This window comes from Corylus avellana, chromosome 7 (assembly GCF_965113065.1).
Source record: "Corylus avellana chromosome 7, dhCorAvel1.hap1.2, whole genome shotgun sequence".
Classification (NCBI taxonomy): domain Eukaryota; kingdom Viridiplantae; phylum Streptophyta; class Magnoliopsida; order Fagales; family Betulaceae; genus Corylus; species Corylus avellana.
In genome coordinates this window covers 3,160,011-3,187,701 of record NC_142496.1, presented here as the reverse complement: position 1 = coordinate 3,187,701, position 27,691 = coordinate 3,160,011, and the positions used below count along the sequence as shown (strand labels likewise).

General features: G+C 35.2%; 1 protein-coding gene and 1 pseudogene across 2 annotated transcripts; one reads left to right on the top strand and one right to left on the bottom strand.

Annotated features, from left to right (window-relative positions):
• Nucleotides 1-1,302: 1,302 nt before the first annotated feature.
• Nucleotides 1,303-18,556, top strand: LOC132184386 (transducin family protein / WD-40 repeat family protein). 2 transcript variants are annotated; one of them, XM_059598007.2, is made up of 19 exons: nucleotides 1,303-1,525; nucleotides 1,611-1,638; nucleotides 1,788-1,888; nucleotides 2,337-2,540; nucleotides 2,677-2,920; nucleotides 3,760-3,935; nucleotides 5,909-5,991; nucleotides 6,514-6,586; nucleotides 8,360-8,425; nucleotides 9,483-9,525; nucleotides 13,054-13,193; nucleotides 13,498-13,710; nucleotides 15,985-16,069; nucleotides 16,204-16,498; nucleotides 16,794-17,064; nucleotides 17,228-17,447; nucleotides 17,610-17,824; nucleotides 17,922-18,071; nucleotides 18,156-18,556. In XM_059598007.2, the coding sequence occupies exons 1-18, from the start codon at nucleotides 1,400-1,402 to the stop codon at nucleotides 18,069-18,071; spliced, it is 2,733 nt and encodes a 910-aa protein (XP_059453990.2). In that variant the 5' UTR covers nucleotides 1,303-1,399; the 3' UTR covers nucleotides 18,156-18,556. The 2 variants fall into 2 exon arrangements, with proteins under 2 accessions (XP_059453990.2, XP_059453989.2); XM_059598006.2 differs by having other exon boundaries at nucleotides 15,970-16,069.
• A 5,929-nt stretch (nucleotides 18,557-24,485) lies between these two features.
• On the bottom strand, nucleotides 24,486-25,740 carry LOC148584349 (uncharacterized; annotated as a pseudogene).
• Between the last annotated feature and the right edge of the window lie 1,951 nt (nucleotides 25,741-27,691).

Below are 27,691 nucleotides of genomic sequence, written 5' to 3'. Positions count from 1 at the left end.
CTAGCTTTTGGGCTATGGAGATTCACAGATTTTTTGATTTGGTGTCCTCCAAAGCTATACCTATTGGTTATCAGCCTTGCCGGCCACCATGGTGTGGCTTCTTTTTGGTAGATTCGATTTAGCTTTCTTCGCTGCTTGTTTTATTGTTGCGGAGTGTCTTTTCGCTTGCTAGAGTTGTTACATTGTAAGTTGTTCTGTTTACGAATTTTGTCTCTACAAACAACAATTTGTGGCGACCGTAGTTCTCCTAATGGGTCGTGTCATTTAATTGACTCATTTTTAGTAGTTTTAAGTTTTGAAACATTGATTTTTTTATTGTCTTGGGACTCTGTTTGGGTTGCACACCATTTGTTTTTACTTTTCATGTTGTAGTCTCACATTTGCCCTTTTCCTAAATTGAATAAAAAAATAAATAAATAAAAGCTACAATTTCATGAGAATGGTGCCATAACATAGATTGGAGATGCAAAGCTTCTCTATAAGCTAATTTCTACCAAAACCCAAGAATGACTATTGTCTTTGTCAGGGTAATCCCATTCAAGGCTTCTCGAGAATCAACATTTGCTGAGTGTTAATCCGTTAGGCACATAGGCTTGGTTCACACTACTGCAACTAGTTTATATTTAAATTTGCCACTAAAATTTAAACCGCCACATAAGTTTAGAAGAAAATTGTAATATAATTAGTTTTATCAGTCTTTTAAGCTTGAAAATTGATTAAATTAAGTATCCTCTTAAAACCGCTCCTATCTACTAATAAATTTTTCAAATAAAATTGTGACATGTAGATGTAAGATGAAGTCGAACCCAAAAAATTAGTTTTTGGTGTGCATATATGTCACTTCAGTTTGACACCGACCCAAAAACGAAAAGGAAAAAGAACATAAAGATAATGTCTTTTCACTTTTAATAACTTTATTTGCTTGCTCAATATAAGAAATACGAAATATGGTATTTTCTATTTGAAATGGAGATGAGTCATTTCATGGTCAAATTTTATTGCATCTAACCATATACATGATGTTATGTGGCGAATATATTGTCACAATATTTAATTTTTTTAAATAATATAAATCATATACACCATTATAACTATAAAATAATTTGTCTCCATTTCCCCTTAATCATAGTATAAACTCCTATTCTTTCTTTTGATCATATTTCCGTTTTTCTCTTTGGGCCCGGAAACCCGATGGGTAGGCATAGCCCAGCCCCAGACGGCCCGACCCAACATATTCCATTACTAGTTAATGCATCTCTATGACAATTAAAAACAAATGGCTTCCTATCAAGACAACTAAAACGCACCGTTCTACCCTTTTAACTTCCTCCTCTGCCACCAAAATCCTAAAACCCTAAACCCTCACTCCTATTCTCTCTTTCCCTGCGCGTTCTGCAGAATGGGAATATTCGAACCGTACAGAGCCATTGGATACATAACGAGCAGCGTCCCTTTCTCCGTCCAGCGATTGGGCACCGAAACCTTCGTCACTGTCAGCGTCGGCAAAGCTTTCCAAGTTTACAATGTAATTATCAGTTTTTTTTTTTCGCCTTATTATTATTATTATTATTAATTTGATGCTGAAATTTTGTTCGTTTGTCCTTTTTCAGCGCCACAAGCTCGCTTTGGTTATTGTCGGTAAGTTTTCCTCACCTTTTTTTTTTTCTATGATAGTTTTTCAGCTTTGTATTCGAAGATTCGAAAAAATAATTGACAAAATATATAGACGAAGATGTGATTATTTTTTTGGTATAATGCTACATAATTTGTGTTTAAACTCTACGAAGGTCCTCAATTGCCGAAGAAGATCCGTGCGCTTGCTTCTTATCGTGAATTCACCTTTGCCGCCTATGGGAATGAGATCGCAGTTTTCAAGCGCGCGCACCAGGTTTCTGCGTATAGATTGTTGTATTAGTGGTTCTTTGAATTTGTAATTAGTTTGCGTTTGCCTTATTTTTATTTTTTTTATTACTTAATGGAATTATGTGGTTGTTTTATGACTAAAATATTGTCAATTGGAGAATGTATGAAATGGGAAATGAATTTGATATGTTTGATTGGTTGTATAATCAGAAAAATGCTGACTTAATAAGTTTTGAGTAACTGCTAGTCTTGCACTTACTTTTGTACAAATCTCTCGGTCTCAAATTCATGGTCGTGCTTGTGCTTGATTCTGGATGCCCAGAAATCAAGCTAGATAACTTATGGTCATACAAACAAATTGGACTCATTCTGCTTCTGTTAAAGTATTGAATACGCTGATAGTGATAAATGCACTCACACTAGTTGTATAAAATTGATGGTATATATGGTACTAAAAATGGTATGATTAACAGGTAGCAACTTGGAGCAGGCATAATGCTAAGGTCAATTTGTTGCTGTTGTTTGGAGACCATATCCTTAGTGTTGATGTCGAAGGTAACATGTTCATATGGCCATTTAAAGGAGCTGACCAGAATTCTTCTCCTATTGGGCACATCAGGCTAGATGAAAATTTTACTCCTAGCTGTATAGTTCATCCAGATACTTACTTGAATAAGGTAACTGCTTCCTATTTGTTTCTTACAAAAATTTGGGTGTCTCAAAAGTTATATCACAACTGACAGGCATACCATTTACTCATTTCTAGAGTAATATTTTCAAGAAAGAAACTCTTATCAAGAAGTGTATAAACAGGTTCTTCTTGGGAGTCAGGAAGGTTCTCTACAGCTTTGGAACATTAGTACAAAGAAAAAAATTTACGAGTTCAAGGGGTGGAATTCATCTATATCCAGTTGTGTTTCATCACCAGCGCTTGATGTTGTTGCGGTCGGCTGTGCTGATGGAAAAATTCATGTTCACAATATTCGTTATAATGAAGAGCTGGTTACCTTTACACACTCTACACGGGGTGCTGTGACTGCCTTATCTTTCAGCACAGGTAAGAATTTGAGGCATCTGATTTATTTTGTAATTGTACGGCGTGCAAATTCTATACAGTGACATCAAGGATACTATGCTAGATTTTGAGTTTTGTATGGAGACTGTTCTTATGTACCATAAACCTTTATCTTTTTGGAAATTAATCAGGAACTTAGTTTTAATCAATAGTTAAGATTCTGCGTGTGTTGGCTTTTAGTAATAAACAGCTTGCTTAGTTTCTAGGAGCTTGAAAAGCTGTATGTCTGATGCGTGATATGAAGAATTGACAAATTGTATGTCATGAATGATAATCTTCCCCATCTGTAGTCATTGCTTTTGTTAGGCTCAGCATAAATTTTCTTTCTTCCATCTGTGTAATTGCAATCCAAAAAATCCAAATTTGAAGGCAATAAGTCACCTAGTTAAACCAAGTTGCGTTTTCATTGTTATACTCCCGTTAAAGTTAAACTATTCCTTGTTACATAACTTTCATAGTGGAGTACTGCTTTAGGGATTCTCAAGATAATCTCTTGCTTTTTCTCCCAATTGAATCAAATGTTATAATTATGTAATAATTATTACTGCTATTGCCACTCTCCACTGTCCAAATTCTTTAATTTCAATTGTATCAATGGAAATTAATCTTGAAAGTTCATTTTATAATGATATTGCTTTCATTCCCTTTTTCTTTTTAAAGTCTTTGAATTATGAGATGTTCTTTTTCTTCTTCTTCACTAAAATTCAATATATAATGGTTTCTCTTTCGTTTCCTTTTCTTTCTTTTCTTTTCTTTTTTTTCCCCATATGTTTGAACCTATGTAGTGGTTTGTGCTCATGTTAATATAATATGCTTTGTAGATGGACAGCCTCTTCTAGCCTCTGGAGGTTCATCAGGTGTCATTAGCATATGGAATCTTGAGAAAAGAAGGCTCCAATCAGTCATAAGAGAGGCTCATGATAGTTCAATAGTTTCCCTGCATTTTTTGGCTAATGAGCCTGTCTTAATGAGTTCATCAGCAGACAACTCTATCAAAGTAAGATCAATGAAGTATCTTTTCTCGGTAACTTATGTGAAGCTTAGTGCAGGTAGAATAATTGTGTGAGCTAGACAAAAATTAAACCACGCTTTTCCCTTTAAAGATTCTGGAACTAAGCGTATCATTTTACACGTAATTTGTTATTTTTCTTTACACTTTTCATATGGGTTTCAGAGGTATGCCAAATCAAGTTTTATGGACAGTCTTGTTTTGAAAGTTTTTATGCTGAAAAAGGCATTAGAATTTTTCCTTGTACTTTATATGCTGCTTCTCATGTTATGTGATATGGTGATGAATTTTACATAGGAATTGAAACATGAGGCCAAATGCTAGAGCATTTCATTATCATGATTTGGTATTTCCATTAGTATCGCATCTTGTACAGAGTTGTGGGTCCATGGGTCTGAGGACCTAGGTGTCAACATAGTATTGCCTTACTAATGTGTGTGTATTTGACTTATATGCTTGTTAGTGGACTAGTGGCAGTACGCAATGTGTTGTATGGAAAATGGTGCCTACGTACCTTTTATGGTGCTTATGGAAGGAAATAAATGACATAAGTTTTAAGGGCCATGAGAAGACTTTGGAGGAGATGGACTCCTTTTTCTTGAAAACATTGTATCTTTAGATAGTTGCTTATGTTTCTTCTTTAACTACTAGTTATAGTGATTTCCTTATTCGTTTGTGCTCTTTCTAGCTAGGTGCCTTCTCTTGTATACTTCCCGCATACTTAGGGGGTGCCTTTACGGCTTTTTACACTTTTAATGATATTTGTCGATTACTTATAAAAAAAAAATGAGGGCCTTATTGATGTGGCAAAATGAGGAGATGAAGAGGTAATCCTTCTGTTACCTAAAAACATGCTTTGAGTTTCAGTGTATATTTATTCTCGGGGAATCAAGAGGTGTGAAATAGGGACCCCAAGGGGTAGCTCAATCGGTTGCAGAACATACCTCTTGAAATGGAGGTCACCAGTTTAAATCCCCCATTTCTCCTGCCTTAGGGTCAAAAATTACTTATATAAAAATAATAAAAAAAATAAAAAATAAAAAATAAAAAAAAGAGGTAGGGAAATAGGCTGCTTGAACATATTTAGTACGCAAATAATTTCCCAAAAGCATTTTTTAGAGCTGATAACACATTTCTTATCCAGGGAACTCACTTCAGCATTGACTGTTGCATTGAGTCCATTTATAGGAAATGCTCATGGAGAAGTCAGTGCCCTTGCTCTTAAAATATAATAACATAATATCTCCCGGGACTCCTGCATCACTGTCGGCCCTTACAATCAGAGTAGTAAAATGTCCTTCAACCATCATACTCAACAGGTTTAGAGTTAGCCTAGATGATGACATCCTTACTACTTATGCACACTGCACCTGGACCTATATAGTACAGGTTTCGAAGGGGATTGATGTGGAAGCTTGGCTAGATTAGGTGATGTAGAAGGCCATTCAACATGAATTTGATGACTTACAAAAAAAAGCATGTATTTGATGATTTTTATACGTAGGCTAGAAAAAGAAATCACAACTTACCTTTAAGAATAATTGAGGGGATTCTTTCACTTTAAGCTAGTGGCCAAAAAAGTTTTCATGGTGGTAACTAATATTCAGTGGCATATTATTCATCAATATATATATTCAGTGGCATACTGAAAGATCTTTAGTTCCTTTCCCCAAAGAATGCCTATATGCTATCTTGATACATTTTCTAAAATTAGATTATATTATGCTTTCCTCTTTTTGACAATGTTGCATATTGGTGGAATCAAATTTTAATTTTGTTAATTTCCGACCTTTTCTTGCCAGCAATTTAAGTAAGATATTATAGTATATGACTATTTAAGAACCTTATCGTTTTTATGGATGTCAATTGCTTAATCACTAGAGTCAGTTTATGTTGCATTTTATGCATGTATCTTAATTTCTATCCTACATGCAAATTCATAACTGACTTCTTTTTGTTAGATGTGGAAATTTAACACGACTGATGGAGATCCTGAGCTTCATGGCTTTCGAAGTGGACATAGTGCTCCTCCACTTCGCATAAGGTAATAATGCTTTTCCATAATTTGGTGTTATGTAATTCGAACTCTATAATATCATTAGTAAAATAATTCAACTCTAGAGCCTTCTATCATTCTATATATTATTATGAGTAATGCTATATATCACATTTTTATTTCACAATAATGATGCGGCAGTCTCAACCAACCTTTGGGGTTTTTTATTTTTATTTATTTATTTTTTTTTTTTGACGAGGTTTTTGATCCAAGGGTTAGTTGGAACTATCACATTATCATTGTTGGATAAAAATGTGGTTACTAGCATTACTCTATCATTAAAGGGTTTGTACTTGCTAAGGAAATACTCTTATGGGATTAACACTTCTCCATTCATATTTGTTACCAACTTCTAATATTAGTTTCATATGAATTCCTCGTCACCGTTGTATTTTTTTTTCTTCATTTTCTTATCTAATCATTCCATCACTTACTCGGGACTATTAGGAAGTTTATCTGCATTTCCTTATGGCATCCCTTCTGGTTTTGATTTTTAGTTATCTATTACAGGTTTTATGCGAATGGGAGGCACATTCTATCTGCTGGTCAGGATCGTGCCTTTCGCCTTTTCTCTGTAATTCAGGTTTGGCATCAGTTACCAATACAGTCTAGTACCTCTGTTTTCTTGATGTGACCTTTATTTCTTGGATGCTATAGTGTGCTTAAGAAAGTTTTAGATGGAATTTTGGTATGCTCTTTTTAGAATGACATAAGTGATCAAATTTTCCACTACCTTCATAAGAATGGGGGAAGGACTGAGGTTGTAGGTTCAGACCCATTGGATGCATGTGTAACTTACCAATAAAATATTTAAAATAAAAATCCAACTACCTAGTAGCTTGACTTTTGGGACAAGTGGTAATTTAGTAGCTTTATTTGTTTTTGTTTCATAATTTCTCTCCCCTGCACCCTTTCTTCTTGGGAAGTTGTACTTTAGAGTTTGCAGTGATTGATCATTGTAGAGCTTCTTTGCAAAAAATAAGACTTTCCTTTGATTGCAACTGGAAATTTTCTGGTAGATAATACCTTCAAGGCATTGTCTTAGAGAAGCTATATTTCACTACTAAAGAGTAAAAAGGCAAGGACAATAGCAATTAACGATTTCTTTTCAAGTTCCTCCCATTCAGTCCATTGATCCCCTGGCTACATATTGTGGAAATAGAGGACAATGTCATGTGCTAGCCTTTGTAATCTCCATTCTGAATTTGCCTAGAAGTTTAGGGTGTCTTGGCTTTCTGTTTGCCGTTTTGTAGCCCTCCTGCCCAATTTGGGATATTTCTATATATATATATATATATTTTCCTTTTGTAGTGAATGGTTTTTCATCCTTTCTTTCTGTATACTCTTTTCTCAATACTTTTTTTTTTTTACGAGTCTCTTCTCTCAATACTATAATTGGTTCTGGTTTCTTCTAGAGAATCTTATTCTCCTTTTGTTCTGAGATATCGTTGCTTTTCTTTCTAAAAGTAGTTTAATTGGTGGCTAACGCATTAACTTCATTTTATATGGGCATTGCATTCATGGTTTGCTCTAGGCTTTCAGTTGGTACTCGTATTCATAATATGTCTTGCCTTTGTGAGTTTTAGTTTCGCTGTCTACCAGAAATTGACTCTGAAGTGCTTAAAACCATTGAGTCTGAAAATTACGTAAGCTATGGTGCTATGTATGCTGCAGATGTGTGTATACGTGGCAGTTGTTTGGCATGATAGCATCTTTGCGATCTATATGTGCGTGTTTGTGTGTGTGTGTGTATTAACATATATACTGAATAAGGAAATTTATTAGAAAGATAAAAGAGCAAAGCTGGTATAACTACCAATGTTGGGTTCATAGGAGTATCAGGCACCTGTGAAATTAACCACTAGACCATCCCAAGCAATTAGTTAAGTTGCATTTCAATCCTCATACCCAATGTCATGGTAAAATCATAAACATCTATACTTCCAATGCTAACAACAAAGTAAACAAAGAATACCTCACTGCTTCTAATGCTTTTCTGCTGTCCTCAATTTTTGTATATATCATCCCTAGAAGATTCTGTTAAAGCTGGTTCCTTCTCATGCGTATTCCGATAAAATATATACCAGGTGGTGTGATTAAAATACCATGCTTCCCTCACTTAGTTTGTCTCTAGCATAAATAAGGTCAATTGCCTAGAAAAAAATATATTATATAATCTACTTGTGTGCCTGTGTACTTGTGCCTATGTGCACTCGTGTGCCTATGTTTGTATGCCTGCATGTGTGTTTGAACCTTTTATTCCCTTAAAGTTTCTTTGAACTGTTAGTCCCTTATTATCTAAATTTTTATGCTTCTAAATTTATTTATTTACCATTTTAGTGTAACTTCTCATTAGGACCAGCAAAGTAAAGAGCTTTCCCAACGTCATGTAGCTAAACGGGCCAAGAAGCTAAGAGTGAAGGTATGTCTGGGTAATGATTGGTACTTTGCGCGCTTATTTAACACATTGAATGTTGCTAAATGGGTTTTTACTGTTGTTTCTTCTGTATTTCTTCTGCAAATCTTAATGTGTAAATTTTAGTTGTGATGGCTTAACTAAAAGTGGATTCAGAAGTATGTTTTTTTTAACAGTTAAAAATAACATAATAAATGATATCATATTCCTAGTTTGTCATACCATGATCCTTCACCTGAAAAATTATGCTAAATGAAGTAACAAACATGATCATGAGTACTGTGTCAGCTTTTGTTCTAAATATGCTAAATGAAGCAACAAATGAAACAAATCAGGTCTCTTTTGGAATGGGCTATTGTATATGTTCCTATCTTCCCATTTGGGAATCTGGTAGATTTGATTTGTTTTCTAGACTGTAGTAGCAGCTAGGGCGTCAGCTCTCTTGTTTACTCTTCATGTACAAAGGCTTTGCTCCTTTTTCAATAAACTTCTAATCATTCATCAAAATAAACTATGCCAGCTTTTGTGACATCTCAATTCCTTGTTAGCTGATTTCTGTGGGGAAAAGAAAATTTTGTTTGGATGTGCCTGGATTGCCATACACATGGCCAATGTTTCTTGTATGAGTTTAGAACATTATTACCCTGTCTTCTGATAATGACAATTCCGACTCTCTCCCACATGTACACATTTCTGACCAAAACTAATATTTTGCATCCTCTGGAAGTGTCTCACGGGCATACCCTTACTGATTTCATGTTGTGTCAGCACAAGTATTCTAATCTAGGGTGAAGCAGATGGTCTAGATGATACATTTATAGTAATTATACTACTGTATAGACTAAGAAACACGTCAACTGTACACAAAGCTAAGGAGCTTGTGTTTTATGTGATGTGAAAATCTGTAAGCAAATCCATGTACATGGCCCTTCAAATCTTTTCAGAATATGCTCTATGGTTAGAGAATTGTTGTTTTTTGACTCTAGACTGCTATCCTGGTTTAGTTGCTATGTTTTATGAAGAACTTAGTTTTTTTTTTTTTCCTATTTTGATTCTTTTCCAGGAAGAAGAGATAAAATTGAAGCCTGTTATTGCATTTGATTGTGGTAAGGAGTTCCTCTCATGCTTGTTGGCTACGTCTTGATGTAATTGAAATGTGAAAAGACTGATGTATTCAATAGTAATAATCAATATATTTTCTTGATTCATTCCTTTTGTATGGCTTCTAATGTGGCTGTATCTTTTCTTAAAAGCCTTTTAGATTATGGGGTCATACTTGTGCTTGACTCGCCATTGTTTAACATTATTTTGAGTTGGCTGCGTAATATTCTCTCTTTTTTGCCATTCTGATATTTTCAAGGTCATTTCTGTCGAGCAAAATGCAATTTCCATTCGGTTTCTTAGTCAAAATTTTTCTGTCCATTTCCTTAAGTCCATATGTCTAAATCAATTCAGCAGTCATCGTTTCTCGCTGTGTGCTAACTATTGATTGAAGCTGGGCTTTCTATCTTGTGTCCCAACAATGGTGCCTTTCTCTTCTCACAAATGAGTCATTCATTTTGGATTCCCTTCTTTAATTACATGCTACTCATTTCTGCCTCTTTTTTTTTTTAATGAGTAATATGTAGTTCTATTAGAAAGAGGGGAAACCTCATGCATACAGTATGTATACAAAATGTTCCCCAAAATTAGGGATTAGAAATACTGCTAAAAGCAATAGACCATCATACATGGTCAACAGGAAAGAATACTTAGGCTCAAAAGTGGGCGCAGATCTGCACTCCGATCAAGGAAGGAGGGTTGGGTATTAGGAATCTAATGATCTTCAACCGCGCTCTTTTAGGGAAGTGGTTGTGGCGTTATGGGTCGGAAAGAGATGCTTGGTGGAGAGTTGTGGTAGATGCGAAGTATGGAAGTTTATGGGGAGGGTGGTGTTCTGCTGAGCCTGGAGGGACGTGTGGGGTGGGGTTATGGAAGAATATTAGGAAAGGGTGGGATACTTTCAAAGGCTTTACGAGATTTGAAGTGGGGGATGGGACCAGGATTAGCTTTTGGCATGATTGGTGGTGTGGAGATTCTGCTCTCAAGATAGCCTTCCCAATCCTTTTTAGTATTGCTTGTGCGAAGGATGCCTCAGTTGCGGATAACGTGGAGATGTTGGGTGGGTCCATTCAGTGGAATGTGAGTTTTTCCAGAGAGGCTCATGATTGGGAGGTGGAGGCCTTTGCCTCCTTTTTCCAGGTGTTACATTCTACTAGAGTAAGAAGAGGGTCGGAAGATAAGTTATGGTGGAACTCTTCCAAAAGAGGATCATTCAAGGTCAAGTATCTCTTTTTCTCTTTGGCTTGTTCGGAAGGGAGGAGGTTTCCTTGGAAGAGGGTGTGGCGGACTCAGGCTCCCCCTAGGGCAGCGTTCTTTGTGTGGTTGGCAGCGTGGGGGAAAATTCTGACATTAGATAATCTCAGAAAGCGTAATGTGATTGTGGTGAACAGATGTTGGATGTGCAAGAAAAGTGAAGAGACGGTGGATCATCTTCTTCTTCATTGTGAGGTGGCGTCTGCTCTGTGGAGTGCCTTTTTTGGCCGTTTTGGGTTATCATGGGTGATGCCTAGACGGGTTTTCGAGTTGCTAGCATGTTGGTGGTCTACAGGAAGGGGGGGGAGTGCTGCAGTTTGGAAGATGGTGCCTATTTGCTTTTTTTGGTGTATATGGAGAGAGAGAAATAATAGGTGTTTCGAGGATGTGGAGAGGTCTATTGAGGACACTTTAGCCTATTGTTTCCATACTCTTTATCTCTGGACTGTAGCTTATGTTTCTCCGGTTACGCTTAGCTTTGTTGATTTCCTTGTACGCTTTTCCCCTTCTAGTTAGGTGTTCCTAGTTGTATACTTCCAGTGTACTTTGGGGCGCCCTACGCTTTTAATAATATCAGTACTTACCTATCAAAAAAAAAAGTAGACAGCTCAACGCCATTGAAAGTGCGGTAATTCTCCCTCCAAATTAATTTCATATGGCATAGAGGAGCTTATAGAACTATTTCTAAGCTGTTTGCATAAACCTTTTCTGCTAGCAATCTTTTGAGGATCACATATTGGATTCCACACACAGCAGACAAAAAGACCATGATTCTCTGGGAATGGATCAAGAATCAACAACTTTGCACTACTCTTACACATTTAACACCAATTCACTAGGATCATATATCTGCTAATAAGATTCTTCATAGTTGGAATTCTCCCAAAGCAGCATTTCAAATGAAAAAAGAAAGACTTCACTATCAAATAGTTTTTAAGAAATTTCACACCGGTACTCACGAAAAAAGAAGAAGAAATTTCACACCGGTAGAACCCCCCTTCAAAATAAAACAAACACCAGATTTACCATGATGCTGTCACTTATCTCTATGCAAGCATTTAAATATTTCCAGTCAAATAGGCACTTTGATGGACATGTTCTTCGCTAGTCCTGCACTTATTCAAATGACTCATTTAATTTTTTTCATGACTTTAACACATGCAATGGGGTTGGGTTTGTATATTGCCTTCAACCTTGATGCTATTAGTTTCTTATCCCTTTGGGGCCAATTACTTATTAAAAAAAAATGCTACTATCTTTTATTATTTGTTGACACTCATCTTCAGCACACGTGATACTTGCACAAGTGCATGGGGTCATTTTATGGTCATCCCTTACAATGTGCATGGTGGCATTAAATAATTTCAAATTTTCTGTGAGTATGTTGTTAATATCTTGGTTATACACACAACTGAAACCAAGCAATATTGAGCCAATAGCATGATAGGTGCTCAAACAGGGGTTGGTTGTGTTGTTTGGATATATGGGTGCCGAAGCATGCTATTAACATGTAACATGTGTCACACATATTTGGTGCTGGGGATTCCACATTCACTTAGGAGGCTGTTGAGGCAATTATCTTTTTGATAGGTATAAAATATTTATTAAATAAAATTCAGTAGGGGCATAGCTGAAGTGCATGGGAAGTACAGAAGAGTACTTTAAAGAAAAATAAGAAGTTAGGGATTCAGAAAATCTTATCAGATGATCGTGGACCATTTGGATTGTAGAGTCTACAAAGTTCTTTCAATATTTGAAAGGCTTATAATTTAAATGGTCAATGGCTTTTAGAATTAATATTCTGATTAAATTTATCATTTCCAATTAGCTTAACCATTTGGGGTAATTATTAATTTGACATGGTATTAGAGCAATGATCCTGAGTTCAAATCGTAACTTAATAATTTATCTCTCATTTCAATTAAATATTTCATATATTAGACTTTGTGTTGTGAGTTCAAACACCGACTCGATCTACCTCATATTTTCATTAAATATTCCCGTATTGGATCTTTTTTTTTTTGGGGGAGGGGGGTGGGGCGCGTTGAGTCCACACGTGAGGGAGAGAGAATTTTAACTATTATGAGATTAAATTCACTCTTTCTTGTCAGCTTAAGGTTTTGGAGGTAATCTATCAAGTAATTGGATTTGAGATATATGTGGTGAATTTTGTACTTGTAACGTTGCTTTGGAAGCCTTTTCTGATAAATGACTCAGTTCATGGTTTTTGCTTATAGAATATTTTGATTTATTAATTTTCTTTTTGTCAAAAACTTCAGCTGAAATTAGAGAGCGGGATTGGTGCAATGTGGTTACATGTCATATAGATACTGCACAGGCGTATGTGTGGAGACTTCAAAACTTTGTTCTTGGTGAGCATATTCTGAATCCATGCCCAGAAAATCCAACATCTGTTAAGGTTAGGTTTTCAATCTTCTTTGCATTTGAGTTTATGATCTTTTTATTTGGAAGGATTTTTAATTACAAGATGTACAACTTCCATTTCTATCAATGGAGCAAATGAAAGTTGTTTCTTTATCTGATTGCCAAAATTTTGTGATTTAGGAAAACAAATGTATCTTGACAAGAAATTTTATTTATTAATATCTTTGAATATTACCAAATGGCATTGATGGTGATATAATTGAAATCTGAAACCTTTCTCCTAGAAAGCTTCACTCTCTTGAAATCAAGTAGTTGATTTTTACTTTTATTTGGGACAGGCCTGTGCCATTAGCACATGTGGCAATTTTGCCGTGTTAGGAACAGCAGGTGGTTGGATTGAGCGATTCAACCTTCAATCAGGAATTAGCAGAGGCAGCTATCTGGACATGTCAGAAACAAGAAGCTGTGCCCATGATGGGGAAGTGGTTGGAGTTGCTTGTGATTCAACGAATACCCTCATGATAAGCGCAGGATATCACGGAGATATAAAGGTCTGCATTTTTAATTTCTAGATATTCCTGTTTTGTATAGGATGTGATTGTGAACTTCTATTATGGAACAAAGTTTGTATGACATCATCTAAACAGTGTGGAGTGAGTTTAGGAAATAAAAAAAGGACATAGATTAATGTCTTGCTCTATCATACAAAACCATCCTTTTTTTTGCTTCCTTTTAATTTCCTCTCTGTGCTAATTAGCTCCTCTTCAGAAAATGTTGTCTTGAGTATCTCTGACCAAACAAACTTTATTTCTAAAACTCCTTTTCCGCTTTATAAATTGAACCCGTAAGTGTAATTTTGGGTTTTGAAAAGTTTAAGCATATGTTCTTGTGCTGACTTCTGCATCTCCTAGTGGATCTTGAATGTAATGATTGACATGGGTTAAGCATCAGTAACCTATCTGACTTTTTTTTTTTTGGGTCGGGTGGGAGGAGATGAGATATCAAAGTATTAGTAAAAAGAGAGTTGAGGCGTCCTTTAAGGGAAGATTACTCGAGAGTACCTGTTAAAAGGGATTAAAGCAGGACACAACTAGAGACGGCAATGATCTGTAGCCATAAGCAAAAATATGGCTGAGATCTTTTTGCCAAGGCCCATTCATTGAGTGTGCAGCACGAGAGGGTGATGTCTCTTGGTCCTGATCTCCCTTGATTCTCAAACTTGGGTTGTTATGTATGAAACAAAAAGTTCGCATCAGATATTGGTTTTGGACGCTCCATCCCAAACTGTGTCGCTTACACATAGTTAATTAGGTATAACTTTTGAGTAGATTTGAATTCTAGATTTATAATCATGGCTTGAGTGTAGCAAGGATTGGCGAATCATTGGATGGGAGTTTCTTACTTAGATACAAAAGTTCAGTCAATTTATTTTCTTAAGATGTAGGGCACAACTTTTAGAGCAATGAAACATCTTTTCGTAGCTGATTACATACGAGGCCTTTTGAACTCTCAAAATGATATCATCATGCATCATTTGATGTATAATTGTGAATGAGCATTTAAAGCTGTCCCATGCTGATTATTTGAAAGAAAATTTGCATAAAGTTTTTGTATATGATACTGATGAGAAGTCAGAGACAAGAGCTTATGGTTGACAATTGACAACCAGGTCCTTTGAATTGAAGATTTTTATTTATGGAAATCTCTAATAATTTATTAGTTCTGAGATGCCTGTGGAAACTTATCAAAAAAAACTTCTAACATCCGTTAGGCTTCTAGGAGTAGGCCAATCGCAAATAGCTTTCACTTTCTCATTATTGATTTGCATGCCATCTGCACTCACAATATATAGCCGAATTACACAATTTGGTCAGTCATAAAATATCACTTTTAAGGTTGACATACAGCTGGTTGTCATGGAGCACTTTGAATACATTTGTTAAATGCTCTCGGTTCTGAATTTTATTCTTTCTGTGAATCAAGATGTCATCAACATGCACCACAACATACTTCCCCATAAACTCCATAACTCAAGTCATAAGCCTCATGAAAGTACTAGGGGTATTGGACGGCCCAAATGGCATAACGAGCAATTCATAATGGCTATGTTCCTTGAAAAGCTGTTTTCTATTCATTACCCTCTCTAATACTAACATTACACTTCAAAGTTGGCCAAAAGTACCTCAGTTTCACAAGAGCTTCAGTTTTGTCTTGCTCAAAATGTCCACCAATCCGCCACCATGCAACTCTTCAATGAAAAACAATCTCAGTGAACCTTTAGGTAGGCATAGCTGATTTCCCATGAAGAGATAGCCAATCAAGAATTATCTTCTACTGAGTTCACAATTTGATTTTGTATTTTCCATGTTGCCAATTTCAAGCTTATCCAATGTTCATATAAGTCCCCTTTATGCCGTTAGAATACTTTGTGTGTGTGTGTCTTGCGCGCCAAATGCGGTGACCACCCTTCTAACCCATCAGATGGATCAGTTGCTGTTTCATAATCCAGTTATATTTCATACCTGTAACTACCGAGCTAACAGGTCTCTGACCTGATATTATGTGAAAGGCCTAGAGAAGGAATTTTTTCCTACCAATCTGATGCCTGTGAAAGCTTTCCAAGAAAGTTCTAATTTTTCATTTTCAATTTTTGTGGTGCGGAACTGTTGGGGCGAATCTACGCACTCATTAACTTCCAGCTTATAGGATCTTTGGCAAGCAATAAGCACTTAAATAATTTATGATGCTTAGTACAACAGAGAAAAGTTTTTTACTTATGATGAGTATCTGCTGGAAAATTCGTTCCTAAGTGTTTTAATGTGCAGGTATGGGATTTCAAGGGGCGTCAACTAAAATCCAGATGGGAAATCGGTTGTTCTCTTGTTAAGATTGTTTACCATCGTCCTAATGGTAACTCTTATGTTGTTTTGATTCTTTTTAATTTGTTGCTTTATTATCTTTCTTTATCTTGCTTATCTGCTCACTAGAACTCTTAATATTCAAGTCCTTCAATTGTATCAAACTAATTTTGACATAATTTTCAGGTCTTTTGGCTACTGTGGCAGACGATTTCATTATCCGTTTGTTTGATGTTGTGGCATCAAGACTGGTTCGTAAATTTGAAGGTCATACAGATCGCATTACAGATTTGTGTTTCAGTGAGGACGGGAAATGGCTTTTGTCATCCAGTATGGATGGAAGTCTTCGAATCTGGGATGTTATCTTAGGAAGACAGATAGATGCAATGCATGTTGATGTGTCTATCACAGCATTGTCTCTATCACCAAATATGGATTTTTTAGCAACTACCCATGTTGATCAAAATGGAGTCTACCTGTGGTAAGTTTTTAGCTCTATCTCATGTTTGCTTTCAAACTGGATTCCTGATAGGCAGTAACAAGCTAGAAGGGGAAACAAATGTTATTAATGTGATTGATACCGTATCTTTGCTTTCAAAAACTATTATATGGTCAAAGCAAAAACGTTTTTGGGTAGATAAAGCGATAATGATAGTTCGATATTCTATCAGAATATAGCATGCAAAATATAATGCTAATGTCCATGATAGTTTTTTCTTGGCCTAATCATATAATAAAAAAAGAAAATTCATCGTAGAGAAAATTTTTTTTATCAGGGTAAATCAGTTAATGTTTTCTGGAGCTTCAAATGTTGATTCCTACTCAAGTGGAAAAGAAGTTGTGAGCATTAAGCTGCCACCTCTCTCTTCGAAGGGAAGTCGTCAAGCTGATATTTCTGATGTGCCTGTTGAGCCTATTGTGACCCACTTGCAGGATGCTTCTGCTTCTGCTTTTCTGTCTCAAGATCAGCAAATCCCAGATTTAGTTACTCTCTCATTATTGCCTAAAAGCCAGTGGCAAGGCTTAATCAATCTAGACATCATAAAGGTCTTTCTTTGCCTCCATTCTTTATTGTTCTCAGTCTAACTTGATAAGTCTATCTGCAAAAAATAAAAGTACAACAACTTCCGTCTATTTTGTTTTGTTGTCCTTTTCTGATGCGCTTGGATAGTGATTTATTACTAGTTTGTGATGAACCTGCAATTTCCAGGCCCGCAATAAACCAATTGAGCCTCCAAAGAAACCGGAAAAGGCTCCCTTCTTCTTGCCTTCTGTTCCATCTCTATCTGGAGAAATATTGTTTAAGCCTAGTAAAACAGCAGATGAGAAGAAGGATGCAAAAGGTGATGAGGTGGAAAACAAGAGGGAATTTGATATGCCAGCATCCCAATTTTTAAAACTTCTTCAATCCTCTACAGAGATGAAAAATTGTAAGTATGCCGACTCTTTCTGTATTTATATATCAATGCTGTGCATCATAAAATAATCATTTATAAGTTTGTGGCATTTTTTCATTTTTTACTCTTGTGAAATATCTTTCTATCTTTGGAAGCACATCACTGTTCTTTAATTCATGCACTTAATACTTGCAGTTTCGGCATTTACTGATTATATCAAAGGTTTATCTCCATCAACTTTGGATATGGAACTTCGAATGCTTCAAATTATCGATGACGACGATTGGCAAGAACCAGATGAAAGGCCTGAATTGTTTTCAATTGAACTACTTCTGGATTACTTAATACATGAGATTTCCTGCAGAAATAATTTTGAGTTTATTCAAGCTGTCATCTGTTTGTTTCTGAAGGTATAGATCTTTTACTGTTTTTTGCGGGTGTTTTAAACCAAAGAAATGTACTGGTTATTGAGGCTGTCTAACATCTTCTCCTCTTTCTGGCTATTAGATCCATGGGGAAACAATTAGGCGTTGGTCGAGATTACAGGATAAGGCGAAGAAGCTTCGAGATATCCAGTGCACAGTATGGGAGAGAGTAGATAGACTGTTCCAGAGTACTAGATGCATGGTCGCTTTTCTTAGCGATTCACAATTATAGGTAAAATCCCTTCCTTATTTTGTTATTCTAATTTAGTTCGTTCAGGCAATAGGAATAGTCTCAACAGCTACAGTGATCCATTAGATGGAGCTGGGACTGCATGGGATCGAAGTATTTCAATGGCTAAATCAATCAAAGGAACGTAGTGTGTTATTGGCGGCGGAAGAGGACCCAACTCAAATATGGATCCTGAATTTCAAAAACCCAATGCAGTTACGGATGTTTTGGGCGTTTGGAGCTTATACCCGAGCGTGGATGCCATATCAAAAACTGAGGTATAACTTTGATTTTTTTTTTTCACATAACCTAATCCTAAATTTGCTTCCAAACAAGGCATCTCTTGATATGTTGTAAGCTATAGCGTTGTAAACTCAACTCCATACCCAGAGAAAGGAAAAGAAAATTTTGAAATATTGATCCCAAGCCCTAAAATTGCAGTGGCTTTGGTGTGGTAAATTTTAATCCATCCTTGTGTTTTCGTTGTATTCTTCATTTCATTTCATTCCACAGTGATTCCCCTGTTTTGGCCGCATCTTATCTGTGTGGATAATGAAGTAAATTTCTCTCAAATTTGTGGCTTGCGCATGAACGTGCAAACGCCGAGAATATAGCTATTTTCAGCTTGTAATGCTTTTGGGTTTTGTTGTGGCCACTTGATGCAATAGATTCTACTGCAAACTGGCTGTAAATATAACTTAAACGACCTGAAACCAAGCTCAATTTAAGACGAAATAGGTGCAGAAATGGTCTGCAAAAATAAGTGCAATGTCCCCGTGGAAGCTAATTAGTTTCAAGAAATTCTCTAAAAACAAAATTCTCAGTCGTCCTTCTTATGAACAGATTTAATGTTTGGAAAATTTCACTTACCTCTTAAACTTTTAGTGCTTTTGCAATCATTCTCTTAAACTTTAAATACTCTTAATTTAATGTATCACACTTTAAAAAGTGTGCAATGCCACTTTTATTGTTTCGTGCGTTTTGAAATGAATTTTTTCATGTTTTTAAACGGAGTGCCCCTACTATATATGTGGTCCATGTGCAAACAATGCTTGTTGCAGCATTTAATAGTTGATTGACACAGCACCTGATTATACAAGTAAAACTAAAACACCTAATAAATTCCTATTCTCTTTAATAAATCAAATAGGTTCCGATTTCTCTTCTTCTTCTTCTCTCTGAAACACTCTTCTCTTCTCTTCTTTTTCTATGTTTGTCGATTTTTTCATGTACAGAATGGGTTGCGGCGCCGTGGGTCTGGCAAATGCCCAGCAGCGTTCTGGGTTGGCGTTTTGGGCAGCATTGTGTGCAACCGGCAGCGTTCTGGGTGGGATGTTGGCCGATTTGGGCGGGTGTTCTGGGTGGCAGCATTCCAGACCCACGCTGGGATGCTGGCCGGCAACGTTCTGGGTTGGGTGGCAGCAGCGTTCTAGGTTGGGCGGCAAACCCAAAGGAATTTCCTTAAAATTATTTCAACAAACCCCAAGGAATTTCCTTAAAATTTTGAATAGCAACAATACTGAATGAGCAAAGATCCATTTGTTTAATCCAAAAATGACTATCACTACAAAGGTAAAAAATGATTCACTAAATTTAATCTCTCAGTATCAAATAGAGGCAAGTCCAAGCAATAATCATTCAACAAAAATAGAAAAAACAGAGCTTGGGTAGTGGAACAAAAGAATGAAAAAATTTAAATAAAAAAAATTGCAACAAACTCACCTTGCTGGAAGGAACAAACCAACAAAAAAAGAATCTGCCGAATACGATTGAGCGTCAGGGGCGGCAGTGATTGGGCGAGGCTTTGAGCAAGGGCGGCAAAGGCTTGTGTGTTGGGCTTGGGCAGGGGAGCAGGGACGTGTCTTTAGTTTGTTAGGGATGAATAAGATAAACAATGAGTATATTAAGTGTTTTTATTCCAGTGTTGGAGGTCCTATTCTATTAATTGTATCTAGCTTAGGTTTACATCTTCTATTGGTTGCTGCAATACTCAGCTTTTGCAATGGACAGCATAGCAGGTTTTCCATTTTAAACAAACCGAAATAGGAAACATTTTGCAATTTTTGTTTAAAAATGCACTTTTGACTTGAAAAGTATCTTTGGACAATGAAAAAAAAAAAATTCTATAAATAAAGAGAAATTTTATTATCTTTGCTGTAATTAACTGATATCATCAAGTTTGTAGAGGGAACTTAGACCTTTAGATTCTTAAAGGGAATTTAGACTTTTGACGTACACAAATTTAAAGATAATTTAATGCCAAGTTTTATTCACTAAACATGGTTGAATTAGTACAAATGACCCTATTGTTGAAGATAACTATCATAGATTATCACAGTGAGATAATTACTACTAGACTCTTGAATCTCAACTTGAGAGTACTTTATTTAAATAAAACTACGACTTTGTCCTTTCACTTGGACAGTCTTTTTATTCTACTATATATTAGTACTATTTGAAGAAAATATAATCAACGAGAAAAATAAAAATGAAGACTTTGGCCGGTTCGGTTTATAACCTAGCTACCTCCACCGAATAAAGATCAAACAAACAGCTAGCAGTGACGATTGACGACTAAGTGTTGTGTTCATATATATGTCCTCCATGCAAAACTCCTTCAATAATATCTGAATCATTAGGAACCACTATATGATAAACAGGTTCGTTGTCAATATGGAAAAGTCCAAAATGTTGGTCTGCACCTTCCGGTTTCAGATTGTCATCGAACTTGGAGTAAAGAAAACCTTCATTCATAACGTAAGGTCTTTTGGGTGTCCCATCCTTGGACGTTATATGATTCAAAAAGTTCTGATTATATGTCCTCGCGAGCTCCGGCGTGGTAAAGTTACCGTTACCGGCAGAGGGCCAACCCGTCTCGCCGACAACAATAGTCCCGCCATCTGGCACGACCTCCTTCTCCATCGCCCAAAGGAAAGAATCCACCATGACATCAAAGAATCCAACATGACATCAAACATGTTCCAGTATGACAAATTCCCATCCTGAAACACAGGTGGGTATCCATAACGGGCGGTGAATGTCGCGAAATCCTTGCTTATGAGGCCTACTGCGTGATACTTGGAAGGATACACTTTTATCATAAGTGGAAAACCCCATTCTGCTAAAGTGTAGAGAACCGGCACCACATCCTTACGCGTCTCCGCCGTGAATACAGCTTGCGATGGTGGCAAAATATTCGACATAACGACCGGGGACACTGCAGTTGTCACCTACGCGCGTACGTACGTAACACTTGGAGAAATTCAGTTACATAATTTTTTTTTTTTTTGAAAAGTGAAGTACCACGTGATTTAGCGTACTCTTCGAACTTTGAAACCTCTCAATTTAGATTTCTGAACTTTTAATTGTAGTCAATTTAAATTCCTTCATGAGATTTTAAACGTTAAAAGTGAAACAATAATGTTTATACTCCCTGACTTTTTTATAAAATTTCAAATTTACTCTTAATTTCTTAATTTCAAATTAAAAATAAAAAATATATATTATATAATTTTTTTTTTAAAAAAAATCACAAGGTGACCCCGGTTGGGCCACCTTGTGACCCTTTTTTTTTCAAAAAAAAAAATTTCAATTTTTTTTTAATAAAAAGAAAATTAAAGGGTAATCTGTCTTTTTAGTGATTTTAACGGCAAAAAATGATGAATAGTGTAAATTGATTGCAATTGAAAGTTTAGGGATTTAAATTGAGAGGTTTCAAAGTTCGAAGGGGTATGTCAAATCGTGTGGTAGTTCAAGAGTTTGAAGTGAAGTTTTTCCCTTTATTTTTTATTTTTTATTTTTTTTTCTAAAAAAAAAACCTATGTAATAGACTCTTATTATATAATTATTATAATTGCCATATATATCATTATGTTGGCTTTGAAGTGAGGAATAATGCTAAATATAAGACTCATATTTTTCTTGTGTCTCTAAAATTAATGGATGTAACTTGTGATCGATCACACTACTGAATATGATTTTGAAAGCTATATCAATTTTAGAGAAACACAAGGAAAACATGAGGTGACATGTAACATTACTAGGCAGTGAAAATTAGCCCTTATTGGACTTGCAAAAAAAAAAAAAAAACAACAACAAACAAAAAGAAAAAGAAAATCACTGGCTGATTTTTATACCACATGATCATCATAGTTTTATAGCAATAGTATAATTAAGAATCTGCTAAACATCATTTCTCGAAAAAAGAAATATTCTCAAAATGCATGAACTAAAATACCAAAATGTTTCATTTATAGGTTACTTAAAGAACTTTTTTGAAATTGCATTGAAAAATAGAGTTTTTTTAAAAGCCAAAAAGAGCAGTTTAAAAAGACAAAAAAAAAAAGAAAAAAAAAAAAGATTGATCAGCTGAATCAGAGGTTTTTTCTTAGACTGGAGTAGTCTTATAAGAGAAGCTACGACAGGCAAAACATATATTGGGCAAGAGGGCCTGGGATGGCCTCATTCCCAACAACAATATAATCGATTACAAAAAAATTATAATCAATATATTTTTGCACCTTCTTCTCAAACCAATACGCCACTGCTCACGCTTTGGCAAGACTGGCTACGACGCAGGTAGTAGATAGGAAGTGGACCTATGAAATCCCAGATTGTATGCGGAAGATTATTGACGCAGAGAAATCTGCTCTGAATGTATGTTGATCTTTTTTGAGAATGAAATGATAGAAGCTGATTTTCAAAAAAAAAAAAAAAAAAAAAAAAACGCCACTGCTTCGTAGCTCGCCGCCAGTGTCTGCAATTCGTCATTATTCACTCCAAAACTCACCTCCAATCCCATCGCTTCCAGCGCCCCAACATCATACGAGTCGTACGACTCGTACTCCATAAGCCTGATTCTGGGAATCCCACTCTTTCTGTACAGAGGGATTGCAACTGCCAAGTCAGGAACGCCGTTGTGGGACGCTCCGTAGCAAACGCCGTTATTGTAAAAGGCTGCTTCTGCGCTAGAAATGGCCGCCACGGCAGAAAACAAAACTACCCAGAAGAGTGCCATTGTCCATTGATGATGACCACCTCATGTTTCTGTTGTTATATATATATAATAATTGGATAAGACCATTCGATCCAGACATGGAAATTAAGTGAAGCGAATAAATAAATAAAATCTCTGGGGATTTGCCAAAGCCAGGAGTTTTCTGTTAATTAATTAATTAGTATTGAATGATAAATTTTATCCACTTAATCAAATCTTTGAATCAGGAAGCTAATTAAATACGGGTTTGCAATTAAGGAAGGAAAAATGTGATTTTTTAATTTCCAGCTCCAGCATTTAATTATTAGATTAAGCAAGTAATTAGATCAGTTGGGGCTATCTATTTAAGGTTCCTGCAAAAATCATACCAGGGTTTCTCTCTCTCTCTCTCTCCCTGCCCATGATCATCATTAATATCGGTTGCACAATTAGGGGGAGAGGCTGGGTTTAACATATATAACATCCAGATTTTTTAGAATATATTTTTAAATTGATTTTACAAGCTGGTAGAGTTTTTAAAAATATATAAATGATTCATATTTTATCATCTAAATGGTTATCTTTGAAGTAATGCTACTCTTTACGCTCATGTCATATCGGATGAAGTGACTTTTTTTTTTTTTTGCATGTCCACACAAGAGGAGGGGAGGTATTCAAACTAGCAACCTCCGCTTCAAGAGACGTGGTCTCCAGTCGATTGAGCTACCCCTTGGGAACGTGTTTTAAATAGCTTCTCTTTTACTTCTTCTTTTTTTTTTTTTTTTTTTTTTTTTTTTTGTAAGTGTTTAACATGAAAAACCACTTAAAATTCGTTTAGTCAGTGTGAAGAATAGCAGTACTCTTATCTTTGAAATCTTCTCCCATTTTTCAATTCATTGAATTGAAGCAGGTATTTAGGAAGTAATCAAATATATAAGAACTTCAATTAAGTATGATTAAGTATCGGGTCTCTCTCCTAAATGGATAAAGATCCTTTCCATTTCATTTAAAATAGAGATGAATCATTTCACAATCAAAATTTTATTTAGTTATATCTAACTGTGTATATACTATATATAGCAATACCATATCATTCATGTTTAATCTTTAAAGCACTCACTTTAGTTTTCCTAAATTTAAGAAACCAAATTACTTTTTGCTTTCATATTCAAATGCACGGATACATTTAGTGGCGGAGCCAAGATTTTAGGTCATGGGGGTCAAGATAATTTTTTTTTTTTTTTTTAATAATGAATAAAAAAAATTAAAGCGGAACAAAAATTAATTAAAAATATTAAAAAAATATATAACTAACTCAACAAATAAATAATTCAGCAAAAATTAATTATTATTTAAAAAATATAAATGTAACTTACAATTTATTTTGTTACACCTTGTGTTAATTTATTCAGTTGTCATCGACAATTCTTCATACCTTGAAATCACTGCATGATTTGTTGATTGCTAATAGTCTTGAATATATCATTTTCAATGTACGTGACCAAACAATCATTCATCCACTGATCTCCAATTCTATTACGTAAACGATTTTTAACAATATTCATTGTTGAAAATGCTCTTTCAACTGTTGTGGTCGCAACTAGCAAAATCAATGAAAATTTCACCAATAAATAAACCAATGGATACACAATATCTTTTTTCATCTCTGCCATCTTCTCAGCAAACTATCCAATCCCTTTGAGTGTTGCGAATGCATCACTAGAACGCATGTCAATGATATATGTTTCAAGTTGGTTGTCCAAGGTGATAAGTTGAGCTACTGAAAAATCATTCGTATAAAATTGAGGAAGACGAAGTAATTTCTCCTTACTAAAAGCAGTAAACGAATCATCTGGACTCAAGCATGCAACACAAAGTAATAATTCAGAATTCGCCTCGTTAAAATGATTGTTAAGTTCTTGGAGTTGCATGTCTATAATAGTATAATAAAGTTTCACACGATAATGATGTGAATTGTTCATTCTTTGAGCTTTTTGTCTGTAAAACTCATCCATATTAGGAACATTAATATTGTTTTTGGCACAAAACTTAAAAACTTCTTCAAAGAAAGTGTTTCACCCATCTTTTCTCATAGCTTGTAAACGTTGCTTTGAAACTTCAACTAACTTCATTGCATTCAAAATATCTTGATCTTTTCGTTGTAATGCTTGAGATAACTCATTTGTAATCCCCAAAATAGTTCTCATCAAATATAAATTGAAAGCAAATTCAAAAGTTTGGAGCGATTGAACTAGTATATTTGCTTAAGCTCTTTGTTCAGAATATAAATCATCTTCCACAGTATCTTCAATAGCATCAATGACAGAAGAAAACATGAAAATAAGACTAACAACTACACCATAATGAGAACTCCAACACGTATCTCCAGGTCTCTTTAGATTAATTTCTTGATTCAGGCCACGACCAATAGAAATTTCCTTATTTCATAGTGCTTCCACAACTTCAACAGTTCATTTTTCACGAAGTACATCACGACGTTTGTATGATGTTCCAATAACATTAAAAACACTATTAACCACGCTAAAAAAAGTTGCAATTTGGATGTGATTTTAGCAACAGCAACTAAAGTCAATTGAAGTTGATGTGCAAAGCAATGAACATAATAGGTAGATGAGTTGTCATTCAAAATAAGTGTTTTAAGTCCATTCAACTCACCTCGCATATTGTTTGCTCCATCGTATCCTTATCCTCGCAATTTGCTAATACTTAAATGATACTTGCTAAGTACAGACTCAATTGTTTTCTTCAATACTGCAATTGTGGTATTGCAAACATGTGTAATACCTAAAAAACGTTCAATCACATGGCATCGCTTATTGACATAACGAAAAACGATTGTCAATTGTTTTTTAATAGATATATCACAGGATTCATCAATTAGTATAGCAAATGAAGAGTTTCCATGATATTTAAGAATAGCATATAGAGTTTCATTTGCTGCAGTATTTGCTATTTCTTTTTGAATGTCTAGTGTAGTCATTTGATGATTTTTATGAGTATTTTCTAAGACTACCTTGTCAATTTCTTCATTATGTTTCACAAGAAACAACAACAATTCACGAAAATTTTCCTGATTACTTGAGTATTTAGATTCATCATGGCCACGAAATGCTAATCCTTATTGCTGTAAAACACGAATACAATCAACTGATGCATTCAAATGAGTTCTATATTCCATTTTCTGTTGATTTGATTGCTTGTCAAAAAATGTTATGATGCTTTGTTTCTGGTTTAACAAAGCTTCACATCTTCGTCGAGCTTGATTATGTGCACTATTGTGAGCACCCCTTGATTTCTAGTGTATGATTTGAAAAGATAACAATATAAGCAATACGCAACATCTTTTGAAATGTTGTATTCCAACCAACCATCATATTCTTTGAACCATGCTGGATTGAAACGACGCCATAATTTTCAAAATCCTGTTTTTGAAAAATTATGGTCAACTAGTTGGCAAGCTCATTTTTGTAAATATGCTCTTTAAATTTGGTCTCTATCATTAGGATGGTAATCAGAAATTTTTATCCTGAAGCAATGATTTAATGACAGATTTATTAAATCTACTTCAATATGAGCTTGTTTAGATTTTGATTGGACTTCAATGGAACCATTGTTGTCATCTATAGTCTCAGGCAGCTACAATTATATATTTCATACAATTAAAATATGAAACAAAAACTATATATATTCATAAAAATTAATTTTAAAAAAGCAATCTAAATATAAAAGAAAGAGACATTTTTATCATTTAACTCCTCAAGAAAGAGAAATTGTCAAAAAATACAAAAAAAAAAGAGCTGACTTTTTGTTCAACTGTATCGCCTTTTCACTGTATTTGAATTGATGATTGTCGTGACGGAGAGAAATTTGACAAACTCTGAAGAGAAAAGGATTCAATATCCTAATTACCTTCACTTTTCAAAATACTGAAACAATTGCCAATCACAAGTTTGCAAATTGCATGCTCCGTAGCCGCCGTTCATGTTGTGGACCAGGGTAACATGTGGTATTCACTTATTAAAAATTGAACCTAAAAACCTATTCATAATAGTACAAGTATTTTTAAAAAAAAACTTTTACTACACTTTAAGTTGGTGTGTGAAAATAAAACTCTTTTTTATTATTATTATTATTTTCTTTCTTGTGTTATACAAGTAAACCATAAATAAATAGGACTCTAAGACCTATATCACTTATAGCCTGGCTATCTGTCACAATGTCAAATGAATTTTTTCTTTTTTTAATCTCTGTGCCTGTGCATTGCTTAACTTAGAAGCAATTTTATTTATTTATTTATTTTTTTGGGGTTGGGGTGGGGGGAGGGCATTTGATCCCTTTGGACCCCTTCCTCCGCCCCTAGATGCACTCTACACTGGCTTCAGGGACGGAACTAGAGGGTGGCCAGTATAGGCCATGGCCCCCCAATCCAAGAAAAAAAAAATTTTAAAGGTAAATGTTTTTTTTTTTTTTTTTTTTTGCCTATTGACCCTTACTAAAATTTTTTGCCCTTAGCCCCTACCCATCCTAAGCTCTCACTCCGTCTTCCATTCTTATTAACTTATTAAACTCTAAGATAACCATGATTTAAACTATTAGATCCCCGCTCCCCACACGTTTTAAAAAGATC

What these genes read in the sequence shown, in the direction of transcription:
- LOC132184386 (XM_059598006.2), top strand. Translation starts at nt 1,400, where the DNA reads ATGGGAATATTCGAACCGTACAGAGCCATTGGATACATAACGAGCAGC. An exon ending in TTTTCAAGCGCGCGCACCAG is followed by an intron (nt 1,889 to 2,336) that starts GTTTCTGCGTAT and finishes TATGATTAACAG; the next exon opens with GTAGCAACTTGGAGCAGGCA. An exon ending in CAGCAGACAACTCTATCAAA is followed by an intron (nt 3,936 to 5,908) that starts GTAAGATCAATG and finishes TCTTTTTGTTAG; the next exon opens with ATGTGGAAATTTAACACGAC.